This window comes from Crinia signifera, chromosome 2 (genome assembly GCF_055691185.1).
Source record: "Crinia signifera chromosome 2, ASM5569118v1, whole genome shotgun sequence".
NCBI lineage: Eukaryota > Metazoa > Chordata > Amphibia > Anura > Myobatrachidae > Crinia > Crinia signifera.
Genome location: NC_139218.1, coordinates 247,176,860 through 247,191,720, shown reverse-complemented (window position 1 = coordinate 247,191,720; position 14,861 = coordinate 247,176,860). Strand labels below are relative to the sequence as shown.

The following is a 14,861-nucleotide window of genomic DNA, read 5'->3' as shown; positions in this document are numbered from 1 at the left end:
GATAAATCGAAGGACTGTATGGGTCCTCCGATATGATGCGTGGGCCCGCTGGTTGCATTGCGTTGATACATATTACGTGCTGCACATAATATTTATCGAATTGCTTGAGCGATCGCATGTGGTTTTTACCCACATGCGATCACTCGCAATGTGACGTGTCAGGTTTGGGGAGCGGGGTCTGGAGTGCGGATTAGTGAAACAGGGGCTTGAGCGCAGGTGGCGGTGGAGCCCATCACTGTGAAGCACTCTCTCAGCCAATTGGCTGCTGCCTGAATGTGAGGCCTCTGATTGGCTCTCTCAGCGAATCATAGCCACCCAATGTTTTAAATAGTTTTTTCACATTCTGCCGCTGCCAGTGCTCCTTCACAGCGCTGCGCTACTCCGCCGCCCACACAAGCCCTCTTCCAGCTCCAGTGTTTTGGATCTAATGCTGCTCATATCAAATCCAGGTAGATGCATCTAATGTTGCCCATACACTAGGGCGATATTGCATACAATCCTTTGATTTTGACCACATCTGTTCAATAAATCAAAGGATTGTAAGGGTCCGCTGATGTGATGCGCGGGACCGCTGGTTGCATGTCGCTTCCATAGATATTACGTGCTGCATACAGTATAATATTTATCGAATTGCATGAGCAACCACATGCAATCCCTCTCAATGCGACTGGTGGCAGGTACGGGGAGCAGGGTCTGGAAGCGCATCGCTGTGAAGGAGTACTGGCAGAAGGCCCGTGCCAGCCCTTTTCCAGCACCCAAAGTGCAATCACAGATTGATTGTAGGGTAATTTTTTACCATCTCATATGATGCACATCCAAAAGGGTGAACTGACATTTGATGAGGTTCTCTTGATACTGTAACAATATATCATATCATATGGGCACAATATATATTTACATCGTATTGGCCCGTCGCATGATAGAATCATTTTGTTATCAACTTGAAACTTTAGGTTTAAACAGCCTTCTATGAAATTCAGACCTAAGTAGGGGACCTCTAAACTTGCTGGGAACTAAGGTCATAATTCAAAGTTGTACACTATGCTGTTGTTAACGCAGTAGAGAGATTATCAGCAGACTGGCGTTTTATCAGCAACTGGCATTTTTCACGATTTTCCTAGGATCACCACAGCACCGTAAAGCTACTCGGCCACTGCACACGGTGGTGGTGGTGGTGGTGGGAATCTATTCGATGTGAGTGATTGCAAATGGATTTCCCTATATTCACACAGCTGTGATGCCATTCCCAGCCGTGCACAGAGGTGGGATCTCACTTTGGCCCTTATTCTGATCGGTGCGTACTTTCCCGAATTCTTTCGGATCGCGTTTTTTAGCCGTCTGCGCATGCGTGGGGAACGCTATGCGCATGTGCCATGTATGGTCTCCGTACTTGTTCTCACTAATACCGTACAGAAATGTGCACCGCAATCAGTCGGCCAATATGGGTGTGTTATGGGCGTCATGCGGAATGACACAGGGGCGTAGTTTCAAAGTGGGCTAAACTGGGCGGAAACATGGGCGGACACGGGGGAGTACACTTATTTTGGTGGGCGTGCATTCGGACAGCACACCGAATGCACGCGAACAAAAAGGGAAGAAATGTGCGGTGTCCAAAAGGCTAGTATTGCTTAGCGGACACCACTCGGTCATGCGCTAGGCAATCGGAACGCCTAATCAGGACGGACGCACCTCAACCAATGTCAGGTGAACACAATACAATCACCTAATTTACTCATTACTTGTAAATTACACGCTTCTCACTGCTTCAATTGAAAGCAATGCACCTTAAATGGACCATTACTAAACACACACATATATGCTGCAGTTTGCACACACTTTTACACTGCAAATAATGAACACAGCTTCATATTACTAATACTAATACACATGTCACTTCTGCATGTATCAATTAATCCAGACATTTTGGGGCCAAAAATAACATTTATTAAATCAACAAAGAAAATATTTGCAAAACCATCACAAAATAAATGGTACCATAACAGGACAAAAATTAAATAATATATAAAAATAGCCACAGCAGAATCATTAGGAACACATCAGGTGGCTTCACAACAAAAGTACAGCAACAACACTTCAAGTACAGCACACAGTAATGCTAGGCCAAACAGGGCAACAGGGGAATCAAACATGACATTTGAACCGCGGGGAAATGTGGTGACCCTCGGCACGGAATTTGACAGCGGATGCTGACACACACAGCTCGATGGAAGATTTGGGAAGACATAACGGTGGAGATTAATGGGGACACAAGTTCATTTGCGAGCACGTTTGCCCCTGGCAGGCTCCTTGCCACGTGCAGCAGCTCTTCGGCCTCGCCCACGGCCACGCTCAGATGGAGGGTCACGTGGAGCACATGCTGGGGAGGGGGGGGATGTTCTTCCCCCTCTGGCAGCAGGGAGTGATGATGTTGTTAATGCACCCGAAACGGATGCTATCAGGACCCTATTGCTGATAACTAGCTCCACCATAAGCTCATTATGGCGGAGGAGGAGGTCATTTTGCCGCAGGGCTTGATCAGCCAGCACCTGCAGGCTAGCAGCAATGGATTGCTGGGTGACAGCCATAGCCTGCAGGCTCCCAGCGATACTCTGCTGGCTGGTGGTCAAACCCTGCAGCACCTCCTCGGCCCTACGCACCCGCTCGAATGCCGAGTCTCCCTGCTGCACAATACTGTCTAGCACACGGCCCCACGTGGACAATTCAGCCGCGGACATTGGCGCCTGCTGCTGTACGGGCCTGCTACTGGGGCCAGGTGGCACAGACTTCACAACCTCCTCAAGAGATTCTTGACCAAGCGGTGGGGATGCTGTTGAAGGAGAAAATACCAATTACCACACATTCCATGCAAAATTCAAAACATCTACTTATGGCCTGGCAAATAATTACCTTCAAGCGTAGAAGCCATCACTTCCGCTGGGGACTCGCTGTCTATGGTGCTCACCCCCCGGACCTCCTCCACTGCTATGCAGCACTGTGCAATCTCTTCCAGGGGGGTGAGCTTCAGCTTGGCAGGCATGGGGCCAGCCCCAGAGGTGTGGCTGTGTTGCCACCGCTCGGTCAATTTCTTCTTGAGGTTGCCTTTGAAGTCGTGCCACCTGCAATCAAAGTGTACATATTAATACATGTCACTCCTCATGTTTGCTGTAGCACCCATTGCAATGTGAAACATAATACAACATGTGCCTCCTGACACCAAACTTACATTATATTCTTTTTGAAAAACAACCCTTAGAGGATATAACCACAGTCACCCTACAATAACTATCAAATCAATATCATGGCAAACATTTCTGTGCCTCCAAGCAACGTGACCACCCATTGACCAACTCCATCTAATATTGAATGTAAACATTACTGGACTTGGACTGCTCAAATGTAAAACACATGTACTTACCTCTTCTTAACGTGCTCCGTCTCACGAACTTGTGGAGCCACTGCATTAATCTCCGCCGTTATCTCCTCCCAGATCTTCCATCTCCTTGTGTGTGTCAACTTTACCGCTGGGCACTCTATCAAATCACGTGCCCGGGTCACCAGGATGTCAAGCTCCTGCGGTTCATATGCCATGTTACTTGTGGTTGGTTCCTCTGTTGCCCGACTGCGGCCACGGCCACCGGTTGCTGTACTTGAAGTGCTGGCCTGGCTACTCTGTTGGGAAGCCACCTGCTGTGTTCCCAATGATTCTGCTGATGCTGAGGATGGGCCAGCTGCAGCTTGGCCAGATGTGGATGGCCCATCTGGCTGCTCTGGGTTGAGGGGGACATAGGTGGTGTTGGACTCCATGCGGGCCAAGAGGTTCTGCACCACCTGTTCTTCCTCTGACTCTGAGCCAGCCATGTTTGCAACAATTGTTTGCCTTTCTAGGACAACTTTAAATACTATTTCTGTAATTGGCGTTAATCAGCTGCAACCTGCGTTCCGTACGGCCGCGTTCCGTACGCCAGCGTCAACCGTGCGGCGCATACGGGAAGCCCCTTGGTGTGGAAAAATATTTCTCAAAAACCAGGAAAACTGAGTAAGTCAGATTTAGTAGCTAAATGCAGATTCCAACACCAATTACAAAATAAAACAGAGGTCACACATGAACTGTATATTTGAATGTACATCTGTACTGTGCACTTGTTTGGTATGTAGTACAACTGACACTACCCATTCCATATGTCAATCCAGTCCACCACTTAGCCACAAGTAATCAGTGCTAGCATCCAAATCACATGTGAAAGCACTCCAAATTCAGGTTGGATGCTAGCTACTTTTCATTCCACCTCTGTAGTAGGGGCCAGTAGAAGGTAAGTGTACACATGGCAGCATGGGCTAATTTTTGTAAAAGCTCTGCCACTATTTGCTATGTTTCTGCTGCATAGCTTTCATTATAAAATAGCTGTTTAGAACCTTGTGGAGTTAGGTGTAAGTGTCTACTGATGCAGACTATTTCACCTGGTGCTTCTACCCATGTTTGGTGGATGGTATCGATTATATATAATGTGTTTCCATCTTATTTTACACTGTCTGTTTAGGATGGGTGTGCGATGCAATGGGTTAGCCGTCTGTTCTGGCGCATACACGCTGTTAGTGTAAAAATGAACAATAAAGTTAATACCAAATATCACTCTGATCAACCAATGACAGCACATGATTGTTTGATTTGTGCCATTGCTAAGATGGCGGCCTATGGGTAGAGCAGCCCCATTCTCTTCCGTGGAGCTGCGAACTCTGGTCTCCGTTATGGAGACCAGGCTGGGGCGTGCCGGCCCTTTTATTACAAACCGGCAGAAGCGCCAGGCATATGCATCGGCCCGCAGGCGCATATTCGCGCGCACCCAGGTGCGCAGGACCATCGCACAGCTGGAGCGGCGATGGTCTGATCTCAGGCGGCGCCAGCCTGATAAGCTCCAGCAAATACGGGCCAGCATTGCTCGATGTAAGTGTTTACCCATTAAATGCCCAATTGTACAATATTGCTGACATGACCATTTTTCAACCAATAAGGTAACCTGCCTGATCCATGAGTTAAACATGGCATACAATATATGAGTGCTACTTCCTGTTTGACACCCTGTAATGGTCATAAAATATGTTATTGGGGAGGATTAATGCTTGTGATGCTTACAATGGGCCAAATGTCACAGCATACCTGCCATGTTACAGGCTGTGTTTTGTAAAGGCCACTAAGGAGCTGTTAGCCTGTACAATTATCTGTACTTCTAACCTTTGCATTTATAGCTTGATAAGGCTTAATAGTAATTACCACTAATTGTCACTTTTTTGATTTTTCACATACACAGCACGTGCTCGCGCAAGACAGGCCCGGGAGGAGGCAGAGGTGGCCCTCGAGGACCTGCCGCAGGAAGGGAGCCCGGAGGAGGGGGCGCAGGAAATGGAGCAGGAGGAGGCAGCGGTGGCCCTGGAGGACCAGCCGCAGGAAGGGAGGCCGGAGGAGGGGGCCCAGGAAATTGAGGATGACGAGGGGTGGGCTGTGGAGGCACTGCCACCCGAGGAGGACGTCATCGAGGCCGAGGATGGAGCATTGGAGGCCCCTGAGGAGGAGGTGGAGGCCGATGAGGTTGTCCAGGCAGCCGGAATTGGTATGTATACATAAGGATTAATTTATCCGTTTGGCATGTACTATTTGCTATGTAGCACTGGTGATTCAATTGATTTTTACAATACTATAAAATGACAAAACAAACGGGATAGCAACAGACACACTTTGGGGTTAGATAGGGTGGGCAAACCATCCCTTTCAGCCAGGACACATATTAATGACACAGGTTGTGAGGATGTCTTTCATATCGATTTTAAGTGCCACTGAACCTGTGTAGTTAATCTGTATCCTGGAAGAAAGGGATGACTTGCTAATGTAAGTGTTTCATGTCCCTGCTGCTTGCCTACAATCTGTAGCCTCATATAGGTGAGTAGAGTTTACTGGTGAATGATCTTTGTAAACTAGATTCAGTATGGCATAAATGGAGTATGGACAGGCGTGGCTTAGACTGGAGTAACAAGTGGTCAGTGCCCCTGGGCCCTCCTCTAGCTAACCACCCCCTGCGGCCTGCATGTATGTTTTGCACCATAATTGTGTGTGTATTTGGTCTTAGTAATGCTTTTGTGCATGTGAGTGGGTTAGTGCTGCAGCTTCCCCTAACTGGCATTCTGACAATGATTTCTGGAGCACACCATCAGCAGGCAAGCCATGCTTGATTGCACAAATGTACTGAGCATTCCTGAGAGTTGTGTAACTCCCCTGCCAGGCTCCATCATATAAGAGACACTGAACTTTGTTTGCCGAATTGTGATTGGTGCAGCGCATGACATGCTTCTCAGAGCTTAGTCATGGGTGGGTTTGGATTGAGAAGGAGCAGTATGACTGTGAGGTGTTCGACAGAGTAAAGGGTAGAGGGCCAAAATCAGGCTTTCCATGTAGTATGTATGCATGTATGTATAGGTGTATGTCTCATATATATAGTTAGATATGTGTGTATATATATATATATATATATATAAAAATATATATATATATATACACACACACCTGTCACAATGCATGTTTAAAAAGTAGGTTTGACTATGTTAAATGTATGCATGAATATCATTAGTCATTTTTTAATTTGAATTTCCTCCACAGATGAGCCTGCCCAAGCAGAGGAGGGTCGCCGTGGGGCCCTCCTTAGACTGAGAGACCTGATGAGGCAAATGATGGATGAGATGGACCGCATAATTGATGGGGAATTTTAATTTTTTGGTTGGGGCCAGTTATTTTTGAATAAATCGTTATTTAAAGTTCAAAGTTGTCAGTGTTTTTTTCTAACATGCTAAAGTATATGTGCAACTTGTTTAAAATCTTTAAAAGAAGCAAAATGTACATAGTGTATCTAGATGTATGTTAGGGTCACATGCTGTAAGGGTTAATGTGTGTCATGAATGTAGTAGGAATGTGGGTCAGTATAGATGAGCATTTAATTGATTGAAATTGATAACAATCCCTTTTTCAGGAGGTTGGCTAATTGCCTAAGTGGGTCATGTGATCGCTGTGTGTACTCAGTAAAAAAGTGTGGGATTGAGCGTAAATACTCCGCATCGGGGCGTACGGACAGCTTCCCGTACGTTCTGACGCGGTAAGACCGTGCTTGTGCGGGAAGACCGTGCAAGAATCTGTACGTTTCCACCGCACACGCACGGTTTGTATGTCGTCCGTACACACGCCCTGTTCTTAAAGAGTGAGTCCGTCCGAATGCGGAGGACACGTGGGCGTTTCTACGGACGAAGCCCGCACGCCGCCGCACAGCGTGGCGTGCGGACCGCACCGAAAGAATTCGGGAAAGTCCGCACCGATCAGAATAAGGGCCTTTGTGTGGTGGCGGCAAACTGGCTGCTGGGCTACAAAAAGTAGACACCCAGCGATCAGGTCTAAATTACCCCACAAGCGCTGACCTATATCCTCTAATTTATGGCTTTGTGAAGTAAATCAGGGCTACTACAGTTATAAACTTTACATCAGCCTATAAACATTTTTAAATATATAGAAATATTTTAAATTGTAGTAATACTAAAATTCATATAGGCCGATGTAAAGTGTATTATTGTGAAATCTAATTAAAGTGTGTAATTTTTTACCATTTCAAAAGCACAAATTTGTTTGTTACTTAACAAAGCTATACTGTATATTGCATTGGACTGATGCACTATATAGTGAATAGTAACAATTCTGTTTCTCTTTCTTCATGAATGAACCAGAGAGAGATGGAAGAGGGGCAGATGTGAAAGACACACGGACAGCATGAGGCTGGAAAAACACAGTGCCGTGCGGTGGGGTTAGTGGTTGGTGAGGCACAGGCTTGGTGGAGCCAGTGGCGATGGGCTCTGTGGGGAGTGCTGGCTCCCTTCGGTTTTATGAAAAAGACAGAATGACACTGTAAAAGGCCAGACTTACATTATTCATGTCTGTACACATACCTATTATTTGTTATATTATTGTGAAAGCACATCCCTGTCACTGAGGCACTTCAATAGGTGCCACTTATACAGCTTTTTTGAATGGGCTTTTACAACCTGGTGCTCGGGCCCGCCCACTGCCCACCCCCTGTTTCTGCACCTTTACCATTGTCAGCCGAAGGCACCACTCTTGGTGCCTTCTCAACCATTTAAAATAAAAGGGGGGGTTAAAATGATTATAATATTATAAAGCATATACTTATGATATAAGTATTTTCTGTATTCTCTTTGTATTATTTTATTTTGTTACTCATTAATGACAGGGGAGGCACTGCCTCCCCTGCCTCCACTCACAGCACATCCCTGGAAAAAACACAGGGGTGTATGAGGTAGGAAAAACACAGGTGGCACGAGGCTTGACAGATATGGGGACATGAGGGTAGAGAGATGTAGTTGGGTCTTGAGGCTGTAGAGAACGTTGAGTGAAGTGGCTGGAGAGGCACACAGTTACTATATTGTAGTCACACTGGCTAGCAACCCTGCGGGAACTGTAAGTGCATGACTCCCAACATTTCTGTTGTCATAGCCACCAATCATATCTGTGCACAGTATTTTTAAGACCGATGAGAAGTGGGGGTAACGCAAGCACTCCCAGTCATTTTAAAAATGTGCTTTTGCACAATTGAGACAACTCACACAGTTTAACTTTATTTTTAGTGCCAAAGCTGCAGGAGTGAAGTAGGCCTATATATTAAATGCAATTGTTTTAATTAATGTTGAGGCTAGTTGGGAGAAAACGTGCATATTAATGAAATGTACTGTAGTTGTTGTTAATTTATCTGAAGCTGGTTGGTGGAAATCCTACATTTTGAAAATTGCAATTCATTTAATGTAAACATTAAGGGAAGGAAGCAAAACTATTATGTGGTTACTACTGATTTAGTGTTGAATATAGGGCAGGGGCAGTGAAGTAATTTTTAATGAAGTCCGGATATCTCGAATTATTTTGATCGAGGTCCACAAAATCAATTATCTATAATGTAATTAATAACAAGTTTTTATTTTGGTGCTAAAACTTATAATACATTCCTTAAAATGTAAGTATAAGTTTTAGCACCAAAATAAAAACTTGAGGCTTAAAACTTTTAAACAAGCCTGCACTGCTGAGTAGCTTGATTTCAGTCAATCTCCTGTGCCTTTATATGTGTTTGCTGGGTCCTTGGGGCTCCTCCATGTTGCGGTGCACAGAGGACTGGGATGCACTCAGAGCCTCAGCCTCCACATCAGTCACTTCCTGGGATGCCGCATCAGTCTGCTCACGTGACTCATGTAACCAATCGGTATATTACTGGCAACATGGTGAAGGAAGAAAGATGGATGCGGTGGCCTCTCTGCATCACTACAGCACGACTGCTATGCTACTGTAGTGCTGTGGCACTAATCTATATTCTATAGAAGGTCCAGTTACCTGTACTTCGTGGTCCGGAGTTAGACCACGGTCCGCCAGTTGCCTACCGTTGATATAGGGGAAAACTAATTGGCATATTGGTAAAACAAATGACGTTGACATTGACACTTACTTAGTTGGCGGGATTTTTGTGCATGCATCCAAATCTCTAAAAAACCAAATGGCACATACATCTCATGGTGTGCAAATGGCAGTTCATTATTTTAATTGCTTTAGTAAAAGCCTGCCCATCGGCATCAAGCAGGTCTTACGTCCCTTAAAGTGATTTGCCCGTCTGGTAGTCTCTTACCCTTTACAGAACTAATAGACAAATTTAATTTACCTAGACAAGACTTCTACAAATACCTACAGTTGCGTCACTGGCTGACCTCGAGCTCTGGGGGACCATATGTGGCGCTTTCCTTTCCTAAAAGGATGGTAGCAGGATTGTCTTCACAGGTCCATAAGGGTGGTGTTTCCAAATGGTACATTTACCAGATTGGTAAGCTTAAATCTGGTAAACTGGTGGCCCAAACTAGATGGGAGAATGATTTAGGTAGGACTTTAACTGTGGAAGAATGGGATTATATATCTCACTCATGCTTCAAGATATCCAAATGTCTCAACCATTCCGAGATGTTCTATAAACTATGCCATAGAGCATATTTCACCCCAGACGGCTGCACAAGATATGGCCATCAGTTTCTAATTTATGCTGGAGGGGATGTGGACATGTTGGATCTATACTACATATCTTTTGGGAATGTCCAAAGGTATGCCCATTGTGGACTGGGGTATTTATTCTTATGGGAGAGGTCCTGGGTTTTCATATACCTAAAGATCCTGTGGTAGCCTTGTTTCACTACTCCCTATCCGTTTCCCAAAAAGATGCATATGACTTAGGACAGATCCTGATAGCTACTAAAGCTGCGATAGGTCAAGCCTGGAAATCACCTTGGGTCCCTGATAAACAACATGTTATAAATAGAAGCATTATCTATTCGAGACAGCTGATCATAGATGCAATCCCTTCGCAAACTCTACCCATTATAAATGGATCAAGTGGAGTGAGTATAGTGAGAGAATGAGCATTCCCCTTGGAGTCCACCACCAGACAGATTTATCTATATTGTCATCCCCTGAACATGAAGCCGAAACATGAACTATACTTCCATCCTTAGTTGCATAATAGATGGCCGTATTTTTCTTTTCTCTTTGAAAAAAATAGTTGATATGTGCTTGATATACCTGGAACACACCCCTCTCCCTATACCCTTTGACCCCGTGTCTGTATACCCTTGTGTATCTGTCTCGTACGTCAATCCCTTTTGGTTTGCTTCCTTCCTTTACCCTCCCATTATACTAATTCTTTAAGTATAAGTCGGTAGTACTACCACTGGAACTAGCACAATTTAGTTATACCTCCTCAGAGACTTTATTAATTCTTGTCGCACAGTTCTGTATCATTGTGATTTGGTGATGTAAAAGTCACTTGTTTTTTCTACCTGACTTAATAAAAATGTATTATGGAAAAAGCCTGCCCATCTACAACTATATATCCAGAAGCATTTCTTAATACAGATTTGATTCTGAAGTGCTTAAATGTAATAACAGACAACACCAATACAGAGTAAATGTTCTATGAGTTTTATTTCTCAAAGTTTGTATGATAGCAGTGGCAGTTCAGAGAGTGTATTCTTCTGAGTCCAGCACAGTCTGACTGTTTATTCTTCTTCACGCACCTATATATAAAATACACACTATGAAAAAAATATAGTAGACTTATAGCACTTTACATGTGTCCACTTAAGGATGAGGGTGTGGGGGGCTGCAAGCAGTGGCGGAACTTGTGAGTGGTGGGCCCAGGTGCAAAAGTATAATTTAGGCCCCGCACCAGTGGGTGACAAGGGTACAAGCTGCTTGTCTGGGCAGCAATGGGCCCCTTAGTCCTCAGAGGCCCCGGTGCAATGCACCTGTTGCACCAATGGTAGTTCCGCCTCTGGCTGCAAGTGTGGACAGGAGGGAATTGCCTGCTCTTCACAGCACCTCTCCAAGTATAAAAACACATGTCTCTGTGACCACAATCTATAACAGGAAAGGGGGCAAGGGGAAATAAGGAAAGAGGTGGGACATGATGGCAACAATCAAATCACTGTAGCCTTGCCTCCCACTGAAGGTGGCATCGCTACACTTATAAAATTCGGCCAGGACCACTGCTCGGCCCACCCACTTTACTGGTTAAGTTGTCAGCTCCTTAAAAAAAACAGGAGACTTGCCTATCCTTCCAAGGGGGCCAGGAGGGTGCTCTGATTTTTATGAGCCTCTTGGCCATTCTGGGGGGAGGGGGTAGGAAAGTATGCATTATGATGATGGAAAGATCCTTCTAAAAATACAATGTACATGCAGTATTCAACATGTGGAAAGTGATAAAGAAGTGGACAGATGTGACACAGGTAACGGCTTACCTTTCCACCATCTCTTGTTTTGCTCCTTAATTTATTCACTTGAGATTCAGCAATATCAGCCCTTTCATGGGCATCATCAAGTTCATGCTGCAGCTTCTTATATTTTGTTAGATACTGATTGGCTTGTTCCTCCTGTTTATGGCAGCAGATTATTAACCAAGTAAGGAGACATACAGTATATTTTCCCATCTGCATGCATAAATCATATCTAATTCTGGTCCAAGGTAAATGCCAAAGGGATAAAAGATATCCAAGAGCAAATGTGGCCAACCCATGAAATTGGCATCATTTGACATCAACAAACTATAGTCTGTCCCAACAGTGTGTGTATTTATTGTATTCTTCTAGTGCATGCATTTGGTTATATACTCACAGTTTCTTCAGCTTGATGCTTGTAACTCTTTACTTTCAGTTGTAGCTTATCAATTAAGTCTTGCATTCGGTTAAGATTTTTCTTATCCTCATCTCCCTTTAGAAATAAAAGAAAAAAGCATTTTGCAGAGATGTCTAAATGGTCCTGAATGAAAAATGTCAGTCCGTTCCTGGTTATTGGTGACTATTTGGTGGTGGAGTGAGAGGTCTAAAGGAGGATAAGTCTGGATAGGGCCCAGCAAGTGAATCTATGCAGCTGTTTGAACAACAGCATATATGTGTATTACCAGCATGGAGTTTAGTACTGTACACATAACCGGACACTGGCAGAATGGTTCACTAGCCATAATTGGCACTATTAATTGTGTAGTGGTCATTAGGTAGAGCTCAGCAGTGTGGAAAGGACACTACTCATAATACTAGACTCTACTGTATGCTAAAATTCAGGGGTGTGATATTATATACTGAAATTCAGAATCTCAACACATAAAATCAACATGTTGGGAATGTCAACAGGCACAATATCGAGACTGATATTTTAGCCTAAAATGAACCCTAATCCTAATTACATGCGTCAGCAGTCACAATGTTGGTAAAATTGGAGGCTATTTCAAAGAAAACACCCATTTTTGGAGGTTAGCCAGAAATATTATGTATCACCATTCTATACCTTCTCCAATTCCATTCCCACCGGCAGTCAAAAGTACCAATAACAGATTGAAGCTGTAGTTCCAGCAGGCATCCCCAGGAATCCTCTACTGCAAATGGCCGCTGTGCATGGGGACCAGCGTGACTCTTCATGAGCAGCAACCCTGTCACCACCGTTGACACATCGCAGATAAGGGCTCCTTTCTGAGCCTCTGTTCCTGCCTGTGCCAGGTGTTTCATTCACTAATGTCGCACCCAGATTGCATTGTAAACGCAATCAATGATAAATGGGCCCCTTAGTTTCTATTAGTGTCTCATATTTCATTAATAAGCATTACAATGGCCTATCTGGCCTCATTTCTAATACTTTCCCATAATACCTGATATGTTAGTTCCTTGATGCGCCGTTCAAACTTGCGGACTCCCTTCAATGAGTCTGAATTGCGACGTTGCTCTCCTTCCAATTCATTTTCTAACTCACGCACCTACAGGTATGGAAAAGGATTATCAGTGAAAACAGAATAATGACTTCAAGATTAATACTTGTTTACACTGATGTTGTAAGGTATAGTTATAAAATCAGGGCAGAATTATTACAGGCACCAGTTGGAATGGTGCATCACACATTTTACAGGTAAGGAGTGTTCTTATTGTTGTGAACTTTCCACTTTCTGGTTAATGTCAGTTACCTCCTAGCAATGTTCCTGTGAGAGGATGCGTGGGATTCGGTCTCGTGCTCTGTGCATGAGTTAGAGTCTGAGTCTAGGGAGTTTTTCTAGGGGCCTCACTAGATCAACAAAACACCACAGGCTGATATTGAGCGCTGATTGAATATTCTGTACTGCTGCTGAACCTTAAGGGGGATTACCAAAACCCCTCACAGTATATGCACAAGGAAAAAAGAGAAAAGTAGGAACAGCGCTGTACTGAATATATAAAAATATTTAATTAAAAATTGCAATTTTACATATTATCACAGTCAATTTAAGACAGACAAGACTTACACACATATAACACAGAGAACTCCCCCTTATATAACTGGGGCTGGTTAGACTTTGTTAGTTCAGTATGCAATTGCGGTTTTCTTGCTCATATGCAGAGCCAGTTAGTAGGTTAGTACTGAGTTCAGTCCCCACAGAAATGTGCACATTTAACGTGGTATACCTATTTTATAATCCTGGGGAGGAAGCCGCTGAAAGGACTGTAAGGCGGAGAAACGCGTTGAGAGGGGACACTGAGGCTGCCAATAGCATCGGGCTGATAATTGATGCTCGGATATGACCTAGTGCTAAAGGTCGGAGAAATTCACCATTGCCTACAAGCCATACTTGACCCCAGGATTACAAAATAGGTATACCACGTTAAATGTGCACATTTCTGTGGGGACTGAACTCAGTACTAACCTACTAACTGGCTCTGTATATGAGCAAGAAAACCACAATTGCATACTGAACTAACAAAGTCTAACCAGCACCAGTTATATAAGGGGGAGTTCTCTGTGTTATATGTGTGTAAGTCTTGTCTGTCTTAAATTGACTGTGATAATATGTAAAATTGCAATTTTTAATTAAATATTTTTATATATTCAGTACAGCGCTGTTCCTACTTTTCTCTTTTTTCCTTGTGCCTCACTAGATCGCTTAGAAAATGCCCCTACATCGCTCCTTGTGTAGGGGCCATAGCGATAGCATGATGGATAAATCTAGTAATCGCTTGTGTCAGGGCCAGTGTTCTCACCAGAGAACACTGGCCCTGACCGATCACTCAACACACAGTGCTAGCAAATGTTGCTGAGCGTTCTGAGCGATCGAACATCGCTCAGAACGCTCAACATATCTCCCTTTGTGTTGGTCCCATTATGGTACAAAGTAAATTGTGTCCTATGGCCTAGACTCAGGGTCTTCCCACTGGAAGTCAGCGACAGCAATACAAGGTAACATAAGTCTAGTAGGTGCTTAACCAGTATATGATTTATT

The 14,861-nt window shown here is 44.2% G+C and overlaps 2 protein-coding genes across 2 annotated transcripts in view; one reads left to right on the top strand and one right to left on the bottom strand.

Annotated features, from left to right (window-relative positions):
- The first annotated feature begins 4,732 nt into the window (after nucleotides 1-4,732).
- Nucleotides 4,733-6,802, top strand: LOC146059017 (uncharacterized). The gene is made up of 2 exons (XM_083171178.1): nucleotides 4,733-5,606; nucleotides 6,647-6,802. The coding sequence occupies exons 1-2, from the start codon at nucleotides 5,399-5,401 to the stop codon at nucleotides 6,754-6,756; spliced, it is 318 nt and encodes a 105-aa protein (XP_083027304.1). The 5' UTR covers nucleotides 4,733-5,398; the 3' UTR covers nucleotides 6,757-6,802.
- Nucleotides 6,803-11,067: 4,265 nt separating this feature from the next.
- MYH15 (myosin heavy chain 15) overlaps nucleotides 11,068-14,861 on the bottom strand; it is a 64,177-nt gene continuing 60,383 nt past the window's right edge. The window contains exons 39-42 of the mRNA XM_083170789.1: nucleotides 13,266-13,370; nucleotides 12,239-12,334; nucleotides 11,866-11,997; nucleotides 11,068-11,142 (exon numbers count right to left, since the gene is read on the bottom strand). Coding sequence (XP_083026915.1) covers nucleotides 11,125-11,142; nucleotides 11,866-11,997; nucleotides 12,239-12,334; nucleotides 13,266-13,370 — 351 coding nt within the window. The 3' untranslated portion in view covers nucleotides 11,068-11,124. The remainder of the gene's footprint in view (nucleotides 11,143-11,865; nucleotides 11,998-12,238; nucleotides 12,335-13,265; nucleotides 13,371-14,861) is intronic.